The following is a 14,001-nucleotide window of genomic DNA, read 5'->3' as shown; positions in this document are numbered from 1 at the left end:
GCCCCACTAATCCAGTAAGTTTTCTGTCAGCGGCCCTTGCAGATGCTCAAGGAAGAGCATAAGGATCAGGAAGCATGAAGTGATGCTTTCCTACTGAGCTCACCCAAGCTCCAGTCACTTGTAGTTGTAAACTATGTTATACCAAAGGCAGTGTATGTAATATCTTTTGACCAACGTTTCCTTTCCCAGTTGCGTGTGAACATGTATATATTACAGGAAATAGCGACTAATCCCTACCAAACTTTTCTGTGTTGTCACAGGCATCTGTCACAACATCAGAAGTTGCACAGGTATAAATTCAGAAATACAATGGTAGCATTTATTTTATTTTCAAAGCCATACTTCAGTTTTAAGATTAGAGATTTTTATCATGAGTGCTTATTTGCTAATGCCTGAGTATTTCTGAGTGATGATATTCCCTTCTGTCTCCTTTCTCCTACCTCTTTAAGTTCCTCCTCAAGTGCATGAGAAAGCAGATTCTATGCCTTAAGGCAAACTTCCCAAATCTTTAAAAATACGTAACTCTGTGGTCTCTCTTATGAAAAAGCCATGGTCCCTCCTTTCCATCCTTACCCAAGGTGTTCTATAGTCTTTTTTTCATCATGCCATGTGTCATCTCAGGCACTGAGATGAGAAATATAATTTCTTACTCTACTGCTTCAAATATCTTCATCTGGATCCTAAAAATCCTGACTGTATACATGCTGTCTTTAGAATTCGGATCTATTCTGCATATTGTCAAACAATTCTTAGGGATTTAAGTTTTAAGTGTTTCCGTCTGTCATTCACATGCTTGTACATATAGAAGACCCCTGGGTAAGGTGATGGAAAATTAAAATATGCAAAGAAATTAAAGTTCCCCTGAAGCACGTGTGTGGTTTGAAAATGCATCTTTTGCATCTAAGTATAAAAATTACCATTACATGTTTATTGAAGAAATACTTTTTTCAGAAGCATCTTAATTATTCTGGTAAAAGTATGGACTTGTCATATGTAGCTGGAGTATGATTGTTCTTATACTTGTTAATGCTGATGGAACCTGTAATATTTGTTTGACTTGGTGGCTTAGCTTTGAGTGGCAGTGCTGGTATTGATATTAATTTACAGTTAAAACCTGATTTAAAGTTTAGCTTCTTAGTTTCAAGTGTAAATTGGAGTGTCTGTTTCCCTAAAATAATGGTGCTTATTAAGCAGTGTTATTCCCTAGGCATTTATAAATGAAATAGCTAATTAGAGTTAATAAGAAAAAAAAACCCTTATTATTTTTTTTTTGGGGGGGGAGAGCAAAGGAAACACCCTGCATGTGTATTTATGTACACACTTGTGTTTATATGTATAAATAGTCTCCGCTCTTTCTTTGTCATCCATAGTCATAGCAGGCAGCTCATGTAGACACAAAATAGCAATCTGCTTAAAATGAACTGGCATTTTGTGCAAAAGCTATAGTCAGAAACGTGGGGTTGCAATTAAACTATTGACTTTGTATCATTGGGTTATGAAACAGATTTGGGACATAATTCAGACAACTTCTGAGTAGTGCTTCTCTGATGTCTGAAGGAACTAAGCTGATCATCACCCTTGGGCTGCTGCTGCCATATGGAGCACACCACAGAGTCTGTGTAAGCACTAGGACAGAAATGGGCTCTTTTCCTTCACGTCATGACTGGCCCAGTGTCACTGCCCTGTAAAGAGTGTGAGGTTTCAGGGTTTTGTCTCTATTTTCATCTGGGTTTGGTTAGGGTTTTTTTTCTTTCTTCTTTTACTGTTGCTGCATGGACACCCGTGCTTGTGAGACCGGGACCACTGTCTTAGTCCATAGCAGGCTCTGGCATCACCACGAGTTCAGTGCAGCATAAGAGCAGAAGCACTTTACAGGGGTCCTACCATTTAGAAGCAAGTTTCCCGTTAAAATGCTTTTGCAAGGCAAAGAATGTGTCTCAGCCAAAAGATCCAAACTGCTATCCACAGCAATGAATCTCCTCATAAAAGTAAAAATGAGTTAAGCTTTACGTTAACATTTTTATGATAGTTAGAAGTACTCCTCAGGGTTAATTCCTTTGTTTTGTGTTTACATATTTTTTATTTATATGAATATGTCACGCCATTATTCATTTAGAGAAAAATCCTGGCAAAATGACATGAGCTTGAGGCTAAATTTGACCATGTGTGTTAGTGACGTAAAGATATGAGTTATTGCAGTGTATTAAACAAACACTTTAGTTAGCGTGAAATTTAGAAGAATTATGCAACTCAGTTAATGTTCTACTGGCAAATCTATAGTATTGCCACAGAGATTTTAAATACATGTGACCTAATACAGTAACTAGAAAGTTCTGCTGCTAAGGCATAGTTGTGGCTGTCTGCATTTTGTGTTAAAAACATCTTAACAAATTTTTTCTCAGCTAAATACAACTCAAATTCAGCATTGCCTGGGTTTTGTAGTACTTTTGTGTATTAGTTTTTCACATGAGCCTTTCCTGAGTCCTACAGAGGTGTTGTTCAGGAGTATTTAATAACAGGTTTTGTTTGGAAATGGTAGTAGAGTTAGAATGCTGTTTGAAGTTAGGATTATTTATTGAACATACATAACTATATAGCTACTTGTAAACCAGAATTTTAGAGTTGGAGTGTTTTGGGGTTTGGGTTGTTTTTTGGTTTGGGGTTTTTTTTTTTTTTTGTTGGTTTTTTTGAGGGGGTGGGGAGGGGGGAAGGTGTTTGGGGTTTTTTTTCCCCCCTGAAGTTGGGAAAGATGGGAAATCCTTTGCAAAATGAGTGTGTTTCTTGAACTTAAGACTAAGTTGTCTTAAGACTTTGGCTTTGAGCTGTTGAGAATTATAACTTGTGGTGAATTTTCATTTCTTCTGGTGTAATTATTCATATCTTTTTCCTTGTGGTATTGAAATAATTAATCTCTGCAGGTAGACATCATCAAAAGAATATTAGCTCGGAATGATTAACTGTAAATCTTACTTTGCTGTTCGGGGGCACTGTGAAAAATTATTCATTTTTAACTTTGTGAATAGACAATAATAGGAAAATTTATTTTCAAAATGTTTTATGGAAGTGTTGAACATTCCTGTCTGCATCTAGACTTCTAATAGACATAAATCATGTTGAAAGAAATTGTTAAGCATTACAGCTGTTGACTGTGGAAGAATAAGATTTATTGTGTGGATTTCGTCCCTATTTGTTTAATTGCATTCTTTTGAAATCTTACTTGTTTCTTATCATAGTGGTTCTTTTTCACCACATTGAATTCCCACAGAGGTTATTATCCTCAGACTAACAATCATATAATTTTTTCTTTACAATTCCTAACATTTTATTTTGCATAAGCTCAGACACTCAGTGTGTTCAAACAGTTTACTATGCAATTTCAGTCCCTTTCTGTAGGAGATACTGAAGTTTAATATGGAGAAACTAAATTATTCTCCAAGATGTTCTTTGAAGTAGGCATGTCTAATGGGAAGGAGGCAAGAGTGGCTGTAGAGATAGCTCAAGCAATGCTTTCTGGAGCCATTTTTGGGCCATTCTGAAAGGCAGCAAAGCAGAGGGGCTGGAAGGCATATTTCCAGCTCCCCCATCTCTCAGAAGACTTCGTGGTGGAAGATTTTTCAGAGAATGAACTCAATTGGAAACTGTGGGAAGTGGGTGCTGTGCAGAATCTCAGCACTACAGGTTGACATAGCAATGGTGTGAAGTGGTTTGAGCTCTAAGTCTTTAATGTCTAGAGAGTGTGTGCATCTACTAAAGAATGAATATGAACACTGATTTGAGAAATTATATCTTATATAGTATATAATACAAAACCATCTTGATGTTCTGCTTTTTGCCAGTGCCAAAAATCTGATTAGCCAGTTTGTTCTGCTTGCACATGCATGTATTCAGATGGCATGCCCAATTTATGTCTGCGTGAGATCAAACCCAGTCTTTCACACGGCTCTTTTAGCCTTTGTATACATGTTTTAGATGCTTCTATAATAATCACTAGGAAAATACACCCTTCACACCTGTGTTACCTGTCTTCTTTTCCTAGGGATTCGGTTCCTGACAGGCTGTTTGCATAATAAGGGGTCCTTATTTAAACAAGAATAGTGGGGTTATGCATGTTGATAAAGAACAGTGTGTGTATATATATAAATATACACACTATATATAGAGTCACATTTTGTAAGATGAACTGAATTCTTCCTTATTGTTCCAGCAATAAAGTGAGTGGATGTTGGCTTGGACTTGTCCATCAAGGCCCTCCAGTGTGGAGCTGGTCACCAAAGGCACACTCTCCATTGGTGCCAAAGGAGATGGAGGCTTAGTTAAAGTCCTCTGAGGGGCTGCTGTAGGTGTCAGGTGGGGGCTGCCTGTCTCAGCGGGATGGAGCATAGGCCACAGCCATGGAGACAACACTCTCATACTTACTTAGGATACCTATGTTTTGGAGAATGGTGTGGGAAAGACCTTCTCCATCTCCTGATGAAAGCATCAGACATTCAAGTTTGATTCCAAAATATCTTGGATCTATCATGCTAACTATAACTAATGTATGCAACACCTATGGCCTAAGACTATAGTGAACACTGTTGCTCTGATGTCTGATAGTAATTCCCTCCTCTTTTTGCCACTGGTAATTCTTGATCACTGCCATATGGCCACTACTATGATAAAGAATTTAGAGGGTTGAGAACAGTCAACCCTCACAAACTGTTGGTAAAAGTAATATTGCTGGCTAATGGTAAATCATCACAATGTTGAGATCTCAGTGTAAAAAGATTATGTACCTTTGAATGCCTCTCTCACATGATTAGAAGTTGAGTTTGAGACATTTAGTTAAGAACTCATCTAAATTTTTCCAAAGGCTGCTGTAATCTCTAATGTGAGACCTTGGGCAGGCTGGAAAGTTGAGTGAGAAGAGGGAGTGCTAGGGGCTTTTTTTCCAGTGTCCTTTCTATTATCATTTGTATTGCATAAAAGATGATGTAAGTAAAATAGAAACCTGTATATTGGGTTCATGAAGGTCTGCATATCTGCAGTCAGTTATTTTGGATGTAATACACTGAATCCAAGACTTTAGCTCTTGATTTTTACTGTAAGAGCATGCAATTGTAATTCTGGTGTTTACTGCTATTCCATTTTTACAGCTGTCTACTTTGTTATCACTTAATGACGTGCTTTACAGTGCTGGAGCCTTTTTATGTTAGTCGTCATTTATCTGCACCTTGTCAGGACCCTGATACAGCTGCTTTTGATGAAGCAGAGCAAATAACTATTTCTGAGCAGAGCTGCTGGCTGAATTCAATGGAAACCAAGCATTTACATGCTTCTGAAAAGCAACTGAGCTCTTTGCTTCCTTTAGCTGTGAGTGCCTGTGTAGGTCCAGCTCTTCTTCAGCCTCCTGGCAGCTGTGGAGGTACCCGGTTAGGGGAGTCTTTCGTTATCTGGGACGTCTGGAGCTCTGCTCTCTCCCTTTGCAGGACATGGCATCACAGCATCTGGCTAGCAGGAGCAGGGCAAATACCTCCTTGTGTGTCTGTCAGCTCTTGGCCTGTTCTGATGTGACAGGATTTTTTTTAATAGAGATTTGTCATTTGATTTCCAGCAGTAACTTCTTCCTCTCCTGAGAGCATGCTGGTGTTACAGCTGCCTGCAGGTGTTGAGCAGGGAGCAGTGCTTTGCAGTGAGTCCTGAGAGATGTGTAGGCAGCCTAACAGAGCGGTGTAGTTAACGAGCGTGGTGGTTGACAGCGTGTTCCCTGCCCCGCTTTCCAGCCTGCTACACTTGTGATGTCTTCAAAGCTGCTCCTTACTCTTTCGTCTCAGAGCACTAAGGCTTTTTTTCTGTTTTGATAGCAGAAGCATGGGAGATTTCTATCAAATGCCAACCCCTGACAAGCCAGCATGGCTCTTTCCACTAATGAGACTGTATGATTTAACCACTGATTAATTGGTTAAACTATTTTATTTAGTGTTATACTGGGTGTCTGTGCTTAGGTGGTGGCTGAAGGGTCTCTGTGAGGAGATGCTGGGGCTGCCCTGGGCTGGTCACAGTCAATTCCAGCCAGTTCCAAAGGCTCCAGCACAGGGCACAGCCAAGCCCTTCAGCCAAGCTGTTGGTGCCTCAGGGAAGCAGATTTCAATTAAGAAAGGGAAAAATTATGTGGCAGCAAGGAGTGAGAAAAAAATTGTGAGGAGGAGGGGAGTACGGGATAAAGGAGTGAAGCTGAGCTTTGGGAAAAGGGGTGGGGTAGGGGAAGGTGCTGTTTTGTCTTTGTCATCATCCAAATGTATTTTTTAATTGGCAGTAAGTTAAATTAATTTTCCCCAAGTTAAGCCTTTTCTTTCTGTGTGGGTAAGTGATCTCCCTGTCTTGACCCTTGAGCATGTTTATTTGACTTTCTCCCCTGTGCTGTTGAGGAGGGGGGTGAGAGGGCACCTGGGTGGGTGTCTGTCAGCTGGCCAAGGGGAGTTCACCATTACTTAGGTCAGGGGGATGAAATACAAGCCCTCCTGTAAATTTTCCAAATGGTTTTCAGGTTGCTTTGGTCTTCTATCCCCTTACAAAAACATGAGAAATCCCCTTCTCCACTATGCTTTGTATTAACAAGTATTAACTGTCACAACTGCTTTATGACAGTTGACTGATTTTATACTGACAGGCAAGGCTCATGTTTCTGAGATGATTGCTGTCATCAGTTCTTGAAAGGCTGCTACTGTACCAGAGGTACAAGGCAGAGAGTCTCCTGTGAGATAATTATCTCACAATTAGTGAGGATGAGGGAACAGTCAACTTCCTACACCCACATGTGACACTTCTATCTATACCAACAGTAAGCAAGTCAAGTTTATAGCAAAACATTAATATACACAGTTGTTGTGGCGTAAGTGTAGATAATGTGAATAAGTATAGTGTTTTATCATAAAAAAGGCTTTGAATTGGTATTTTTTATTTCAAAGATGCAGTATTCTCAGCCCTGAAAATATTTCTCAGAGAACTGTCAGCCATTAAACTCTTAATTAGCAGCTTTATAAATGAAACGAGACCAGGAACTATGACTATAGAAGGAAAAAGGCAGTTATTTGCTTTATCATGGTAACTAAAAAATATGAAAGTGAAATAGCATCCTCATCTGCAACAAATGTTTGAATGACTCTTTGTCCTTTGCCACCTTCTCACAGCATTTTAAGCCTTTTTAGACCCTATAAGTTTTAAAGATGTGCAACATATTAATGTAAAATTTGGAGAAAAGAAAGGAGGTCAGTAGGTCTCTCTAAATTCATGGACCAAAAATTTGGATGTGATGACATCAGCAGTAGGAAGCATGGCTAGGAGCAATGTCTATGTTGAATCCAGAACTGTTCATTTTTTTTCTCTCTCTTTTAGGCTGATTACTCGCAAAGTTTTCTAAATATTAAAATTCAGAAATGATGACTCCCAAGAAGTCAGTTGGACTTCTGTCCTTGATCTCAATGGGTCTTGATTTCATGCTGTGTATCTGCGCTAGGATAATTATAAATTGATTCATTTTCAAAAATATAATTTTATGGGTATTCAATTGCTGCCAACAACATATTGGAGAAACAGTATCACTCTTGTGTTTGTTTTAAGCCATAAAGCTCTCTGAGTGTCTGTGTTTGCAGTAATAATATTTATCTGGCACTATTCACATTATCATGAAGACACTGTTAAATAAGTTCTGTTTACTTTTGCAGCTCATCTTTATTTTTCTTCCTGTGTCTGAAAAAGTAGCTTTTATTTTTTTTTAATCTATTTATATTTATTTCATGAATTCTTTTAGTTTTAAGACTTCTTTTTTATCTTCATCGTTTTAAAAACAAATGGGGTTCTGCCCTGATGCAGACAATCTGTGGAATAAAAATGGGAATCGGCTTCACTCTGTGTGGCACTTGGCAGCAGCTGAAAGAGATAGTTGCTAGTGCATGAAGTTCCAGGCCAAACAAAGGGGATGCATCCTTGCATTGTAGACCAGAGCTACGGCTGGGGGGGGGGGGGCGGGCGGGGGGAATCGATCTTGCAAACAGTTCTTTGTTTCTTTCTTTTTCTTGTATACCTTAAGGTTTTAATGGGTATCTGTCCTGTCTGTGTCTGTTCCTGCAGTTAACTCCAGTTGGAACAACCATCTTTACAGGATTTTCTGGAAACAACGGTGCTGTTGACATTGATGACGGTCCAAATGGCCAGATAGAGTATGTCATCCAGTATAATCCTCATGACAAGGTAAATGCATTTAGCTTTTTTTTTGTTTTTTAAAGTGTGTGTATATAAATATATTAATGAACAAGAGGTTGCTGTTGGACTTCATAAAAGAAATGCTTTCCTTCATGATGTAGAATGTCCTCTCTGTCTATAAGCTTTGCTCGCCCTGTAAACAAAGCTGAATTTACCTACCCAGTAAGGTAGGTCTAAGAGATTCCTGGAGTGCGTGGAAGGTGGAGATGCCTCACTGGACCCGCTGTTCACAAACAGAGGAGGACTGGTGGGTGATGTGGTAGATGGAGGATGTCTTGAGTGTAACGATTATGAGATGGAATTTTCAATTCTTTGAGAAGTAAGGAAGAGGGTCAGCAGAACAACTGTCTTGGACACCTGGAGGGCTGACTTTGGCCTGTTTAAGAGCCTGGTTGACAGAGTCCCTTGGGAGATAGTTCTGAAGGGCCAAGGGGTCCAGGCAGGCTGGACATCCTTCAAGAAGGAAGTATTAAAGATGCAGGAGCAGGCCATCCCCATGTGCCAAAAGATGAGCTGGCAGGGGAGAAGACCAGCCTGGCTGAACAGCGCTTTCGCTGCAACTCAGGGGAAAAAAAGAGAGTTTACTGTCTTTGGAGGAAGGGGCAGGCACCTCTGGAGGACTATAAGGATGTTGTGAGGTTATGCAGGGTGAAGATTAGAGAGGTGAAAGCCCAGCTAGAGCTCCAGCTGGCCACTGCTGTAAAAGATAAAAGAAATTGGTTTTACAAATGCATTAGAAACAAAAGGAGGGCCAAGAAGAATCTGCATCCTTTATTGAATGGTGGGGGAGAACATTGTCACAAAGGACAAGGAAAAGGCTGAGGTGCCTCATGCTTTTTTTGTCTCAGTCTTTAATAGTAAGACCAGCTTCGCTCAGGGTACTCAGCCCCCTGAGCTGGAAGACAGGAATGAAGAGCAGAATGGAGTCCCCACAGTCCAGGAGGAAAGGGTTAGTGACCTGCTGCTCCACTTAGACATGCACAAGTCTGTGGGGCTGGATGGGATCCACCTGAGGGTACTGATGGAGCTGATGAAGCAGCCCACCAAGCCACTGTCCATCATGTATCAACAGTTCTGGTTAACTGGGGAGGTCCCAGAAGACTGGAAATTAGCCAATGTGATGCCCATCTACAAGAAGGGGGATCCCAGGGAGTTACAGGCCTTTCAGCCTGACCTCGGTGCCAGGGAAGGTTATGGAGCAGGACATCCTGAGCACAATCACATGGCACATGCAGGACAACCAGGGGATCAGGCTCAGCCAGCATGAGTTTGTGAAAGGCAGGTCCTGCTTGATGAACCTGATCTCCTATGACAAGACAACCTGCCTAGTGGACAGAGAAAGGCTGTGGATGTTGCCTACCTGGACCTTAGTAAAGCCTTTCATACCATCTCGAACAGCATTCCTCTAGAGAAACTGGCTGCTCATGGTTTGGACAGGTGTGCTCTGCGCTGGGTGAAAAGATGGCTGGACAGCAGAGCCCAAAGAGTGGAGTTACATCCACCCGTCTGTTTTGGACCCCTCACTTCAGGAAGGACACGGGGGTGCTGGAGCGTGTCCAGAGAAGGGCAACGAAGCTGGTGAAGGGTCTGGAGCACAAGTCTGATGAGGAGGAGCTGAGGGAACTGGGACTCAGTTCCCATGATGATGAGATGATCATCATGGATGAGGAGGAGACTCAGGGGACCTAACTGTTCTTTACAGCTGCCTGAAAGGAGACTGCAGGCAAGTGGGTGTAGGTTTCTCCTCCCAGATAATAAGGGACAGGACAAGAGTTAATGGCCTTGAGTTGTGCCAAGGGAGGTTTAGATTGGATACTGGGAAAAACTTCTTCACTGAAAGGGTGGTGAAGCATTAGACCAGGCTGCCCAGGGAGGTGGTGAACCACCCCTGGAGGTATTAAAAAAATGCATAGGTGTGGTGCTTAGGGACGTGGTTTGGTGATGGACTTGGTAGTGCTGGGTTAACGGTTGGACTTGATGATCTCAAATGTGATTTCCAACCTGAATGGTTCTATGATTCTATGATTACCTTTCATTGACATGCTGTTTAGCAGCTGGATTGCTTCACTACCAATCCTTAATAATCCCGTCTTCTTGTGTTTTTCACACACTTCATCTTGGTATGGGCATGCCTTTTCAGTCTGTGATACGTAGATGTATTTGCGTTATACCTAATAGATTCACAGCCAAGAAATATTCGTAGGCTTGGCCTAAGTTACTCTGAAAAGAGACATTCTGACTTTTTTCATGGAGTGATTTATGTTTAAAGATCAATGTTTTCTAAAAAGTGTGTTTTATAGCATTAAAATAAAATACTAGTGATCCCTACCTTTGCAAACGTATACCTTTAGAGACAAAAAGCTTAAAGCATTAAATCAAATTCTTTCTAGGGTCAGATGTGTGAATTTCACTATTATGACAAGGTTTTGCATGAGTGATTTTTGTGAAGTGTCCATATGCATATTCTTAGCAAATTTGTAGTAATTTGAGCAATCCTTTTATGCAAACCAGGCTGTGTTTTGCCATGGGCTAAGACCACAGTTACTGCAGATCATCTGTGTGATAATCTGTTAAGCAGACTAGCCTGATTTTGTATTCACCCCAAAGATGACACAGATGTTAAAGTGAAGGGGGAGCAGCGGGGGGAAGTATATAGACTTAGTAACCTTGCATTGAAATACCCAACTTTCACTTAAGGGGAATTTGGGCAGAAATGGTTTTGTGGGAAAACGGCAATCTAATTTTAAGTTTAATTAAAAGTGTAGGCACATAAGCTCCAATTCAATTTGCACCGTTTAAGCTGTACATCACATAAAAGCTTCAGTCCTATTTCCATTAAAGTCAACAAAAGTTTAAATATCTACTGAATTACACTTAGTGTGTATACTTTTTAGGAGGTAGAATTTTGTAGAATAGTGACAGTATCAAGGAATAATTAATTCAGTGTGAACTAATGATACAAGACCCTACATTTTACTTTTCACTGGGGTAATTGTTGATTTTTGCATAGCTGTATGCTGAGGCATAACATTTACTTACTAAATCTACGTATTTTGAGTCTCTTGAAAAACTTTGCAGCACCTTAAGCCACAGCGGCTTTTCTGGGGAGCATTTATTTTTCATAGAGGCAATATCTTTTTGACAAAAGTTATGATGTTATAACCTAAATAAAATATAAAACCTGAATGATGTTAGTTTTTTGGGAGAAATGGAATTTTCTGACTTTCTATCTTGTGTATATTTGGAATTATTTCATTTTTTTAAATGTTTGCAGTCATTTAATTGATTGTGCAAACTTGAACAGTCTCTTGAGTTATGACACTTCAGTGAGACTATTTAAGTGAGTAAAATTACTAGCTCATGATGTCTGGGTTCATCATGTTACATTCTCAGCTGTTCTTTGTACTAGTGATATGTATGACTGAACAGTTTATCTCCTAAACTTATAGAGGTAAGGGTTTTCTATGGAAATAGTGAGTACTAAAATGTTATGTTAACATCATCTTTTACCTGTTTCCATGACGGAAGTGTTAAAAATAAATACTATTCCACTGCCACAAATATTTGAAGAGTAAACAAGGCAGGAAGGAGTGAAAGGAATGGACAAACAGTTTCTAATTCACAAAAAAAAAAAAAAAAACCAACCCCCAGGCTCTGAATTTTTCTCACTACTCTTTTTTTTTTTTTTCTTACCCTTAACTTACAGTACTTAACAAAAACTGCTCAAATAATTTCTTCTCTTAAAATAAAGGCTATGAAAGATGTTGGCACTGAGAAAATACCTCTTCCAGAAAATATTTCTTCCAGATAACTTTAGGAAATGGGAAGTGTTTTAAAGAAATTAAACACTTTAGCACTCATTGAATATGTTGGTATACTGAAAAGAAATAAAAAAAACCCAAACCCCTGAAAATATTACTTGTGTTAAAATTTATTGTGCCACAATGAAATATAAGAGCAGATTTGTATTTAATTTACTATTAAGTCATAGCATTATATTGCTCAGAGGCATCCTGGGAAAACATTCTAAAAGCATCTCCCACAACCACATTATATTCAAGTGCAGCAGAGAGGTTTATCTAACTACTAATGGAAGCAACTATAACATGCTGAAGTAGTCTGGTGTTTTGTCACAGGAAGAGGTAAAACACATTTCTGAAAACCTTCCTCTTGTACTCAATGAAACTCGTTCTTGTTCTCCCAGTGACTGTGAAGAAGAGCAATGGATTTCCCTGGCTGAAATAAATTCATTGGAGTAGTTAGTTGATTTATTACATCTTTGCCTTACTACTTTTGTATTCTGGATTAAATAAACCTGATTCTTTCATCTGTAGATAGTCTTTATGTGCATAACATTGCTTTAGCTTGTGATGAATTCTATTAGTGTGCTTGACAGAGATGACTTCTCATTATTGTAAGCTGCTTCATCTCAGTTGTCAACTCACCAGAAAGTTACTGCATAGTATCTGCTACAAGTCAGTTTTTTTTCCTTTACCTGGGAAACAATTATACTAGGCTCAAAACTGATGTGTACAGCTTAGTGGAAAATTCTCTCTTCTACTTCTGAGATTCTCCTATATAGTATAATGAAGGTGCCTACAGTGTTGTTTGACACCAATGACATAGTCTTCTCATAAGTTTCATTGGAGACTAATTTAGACATTTGAAAGAAGCCCTGTAAAAACAACAGGCGTTATTCTAGAATTTCAATTTAACTTAATTATTTTGTTGTTTAACTGGGGAGATGTATAAATGCCGAGTAGAAAAACGAATGTAAAAATCCTTGACATGGCGTTGGGCTCTAGCTATCATGTAAAGGAATGCCATAAAACTATTCTTAGCCAAAAGCTAAGGATTAAGTCAATTAACTTGCAAAAAATATTCTGTCTCCTAATGCAAAGTGGATTGTTAGATCTCTGAGGGCTCTATTGATACCTGAAGGTTATTAAGACAAATACATCCTCAAAAGAAGTTCTGAACTCCCTCCTTAGTAGCTAATTTTGCTGAGATTCATGGTATTGTGTTTGGTGAGGATTCAAGATTTAAACATTTAAGTTTATCTGGAGTTAGGGAATATGCATAATGTTTTTGCTGTACTGATTTTTCACATAGCAGCTCTCTTGGGAGGAAGTGGGATTGTTATCCTGGTGACTTTCCCCATTTTAAATTTACTGGCCCATATTCAAGACCATGGACCAACAAATGTTCTAAGTTAAGACTGCTGTAAAAAAGCATTTTGTTGTCTCCATTTTGAAGTGAGAGGAGAGCAAGTATTGTTCGCTTGGAGTAAGCCATTGACAGAGCAAGGTCTTGATATTCCTGACTTCCAGCATGTGCTGGATTATTTCAAGATTGTATGGAAATGCCACTGAGATGTGATGGTGTTGTGTGCATCTTTTAATTGCCTTGGAGCTTAGTTACAGTTTGGGTTGCAGCAGAAATAAATGGATTTACAGAGGGATCACAGTGTTGATATCATGTGGTACCTTCAGGAGCTGTGGCACAAACTTAAGTCTGGAGTTTAAGCTTTAAACCACTGCTGAACAATTGTGTTTCTATGCTGTGCTGGAGCAAGAAAGTTCTCCACGTATAGGCAGTTTGGGAAGAGGTCAAAGTTTTTTGCTGATCCTCCCTAACAGTTCAGATTTTACAGTTCCACTTAAGTTCATCCTCATGCCAAGATCTGTGAAGGAAAAGGCAATTGTTTTGAGAGTGCCTTGGTTGATCTTCAGCTGCAGAGTCTTTTCCAGCTGGTTCTGG

General features: G+C 39.5%; 1 protein-coding gene across 8 annotated transcripts in view; it reads left to right on the top strand.

Moving 5' to 3' along the window:
• The window catches only part of PCDH15 (protocadherin related 15), a 443,471-nt gene that overhangs the window by 170,875 nt on the left and 258,595 nt on the right, over nucleotides 1-14,001 (top strand). For all 8 annotated transcript variants that reach the window (XM_055720578.1, XM_055720583.1, XM_055720580.1 and 5 more), the window contains one exon: nucleotides 8,110-8,229. In XM_055720578.1, coding sequence (XP_055576553.1) covers nucleotides 8,110-8,229 — 120 coding nt within the window. The remainder of the gene's footprint in view (nucleotides 1-8,109; nucleotides 8,230-14,001) is intronic.

Source organism: Falco cherrug, chromosome 9, assembly GCF_023634085.1.
Source record: "Falco cherrug isolate bFalChe1 chromosome 9, bFalChe1.pri, whole genome shotgun sequence".
In the NCBI taxonomy this organism is placed as follows: Eukaryota; Metazoa; Chordata; class Aves; order Falconiformes; family Falconidae; genus Falco; species Falco cherrug.
This window is presented reverse-complemented; position numbering and strand designations above follow the sequence as displayed.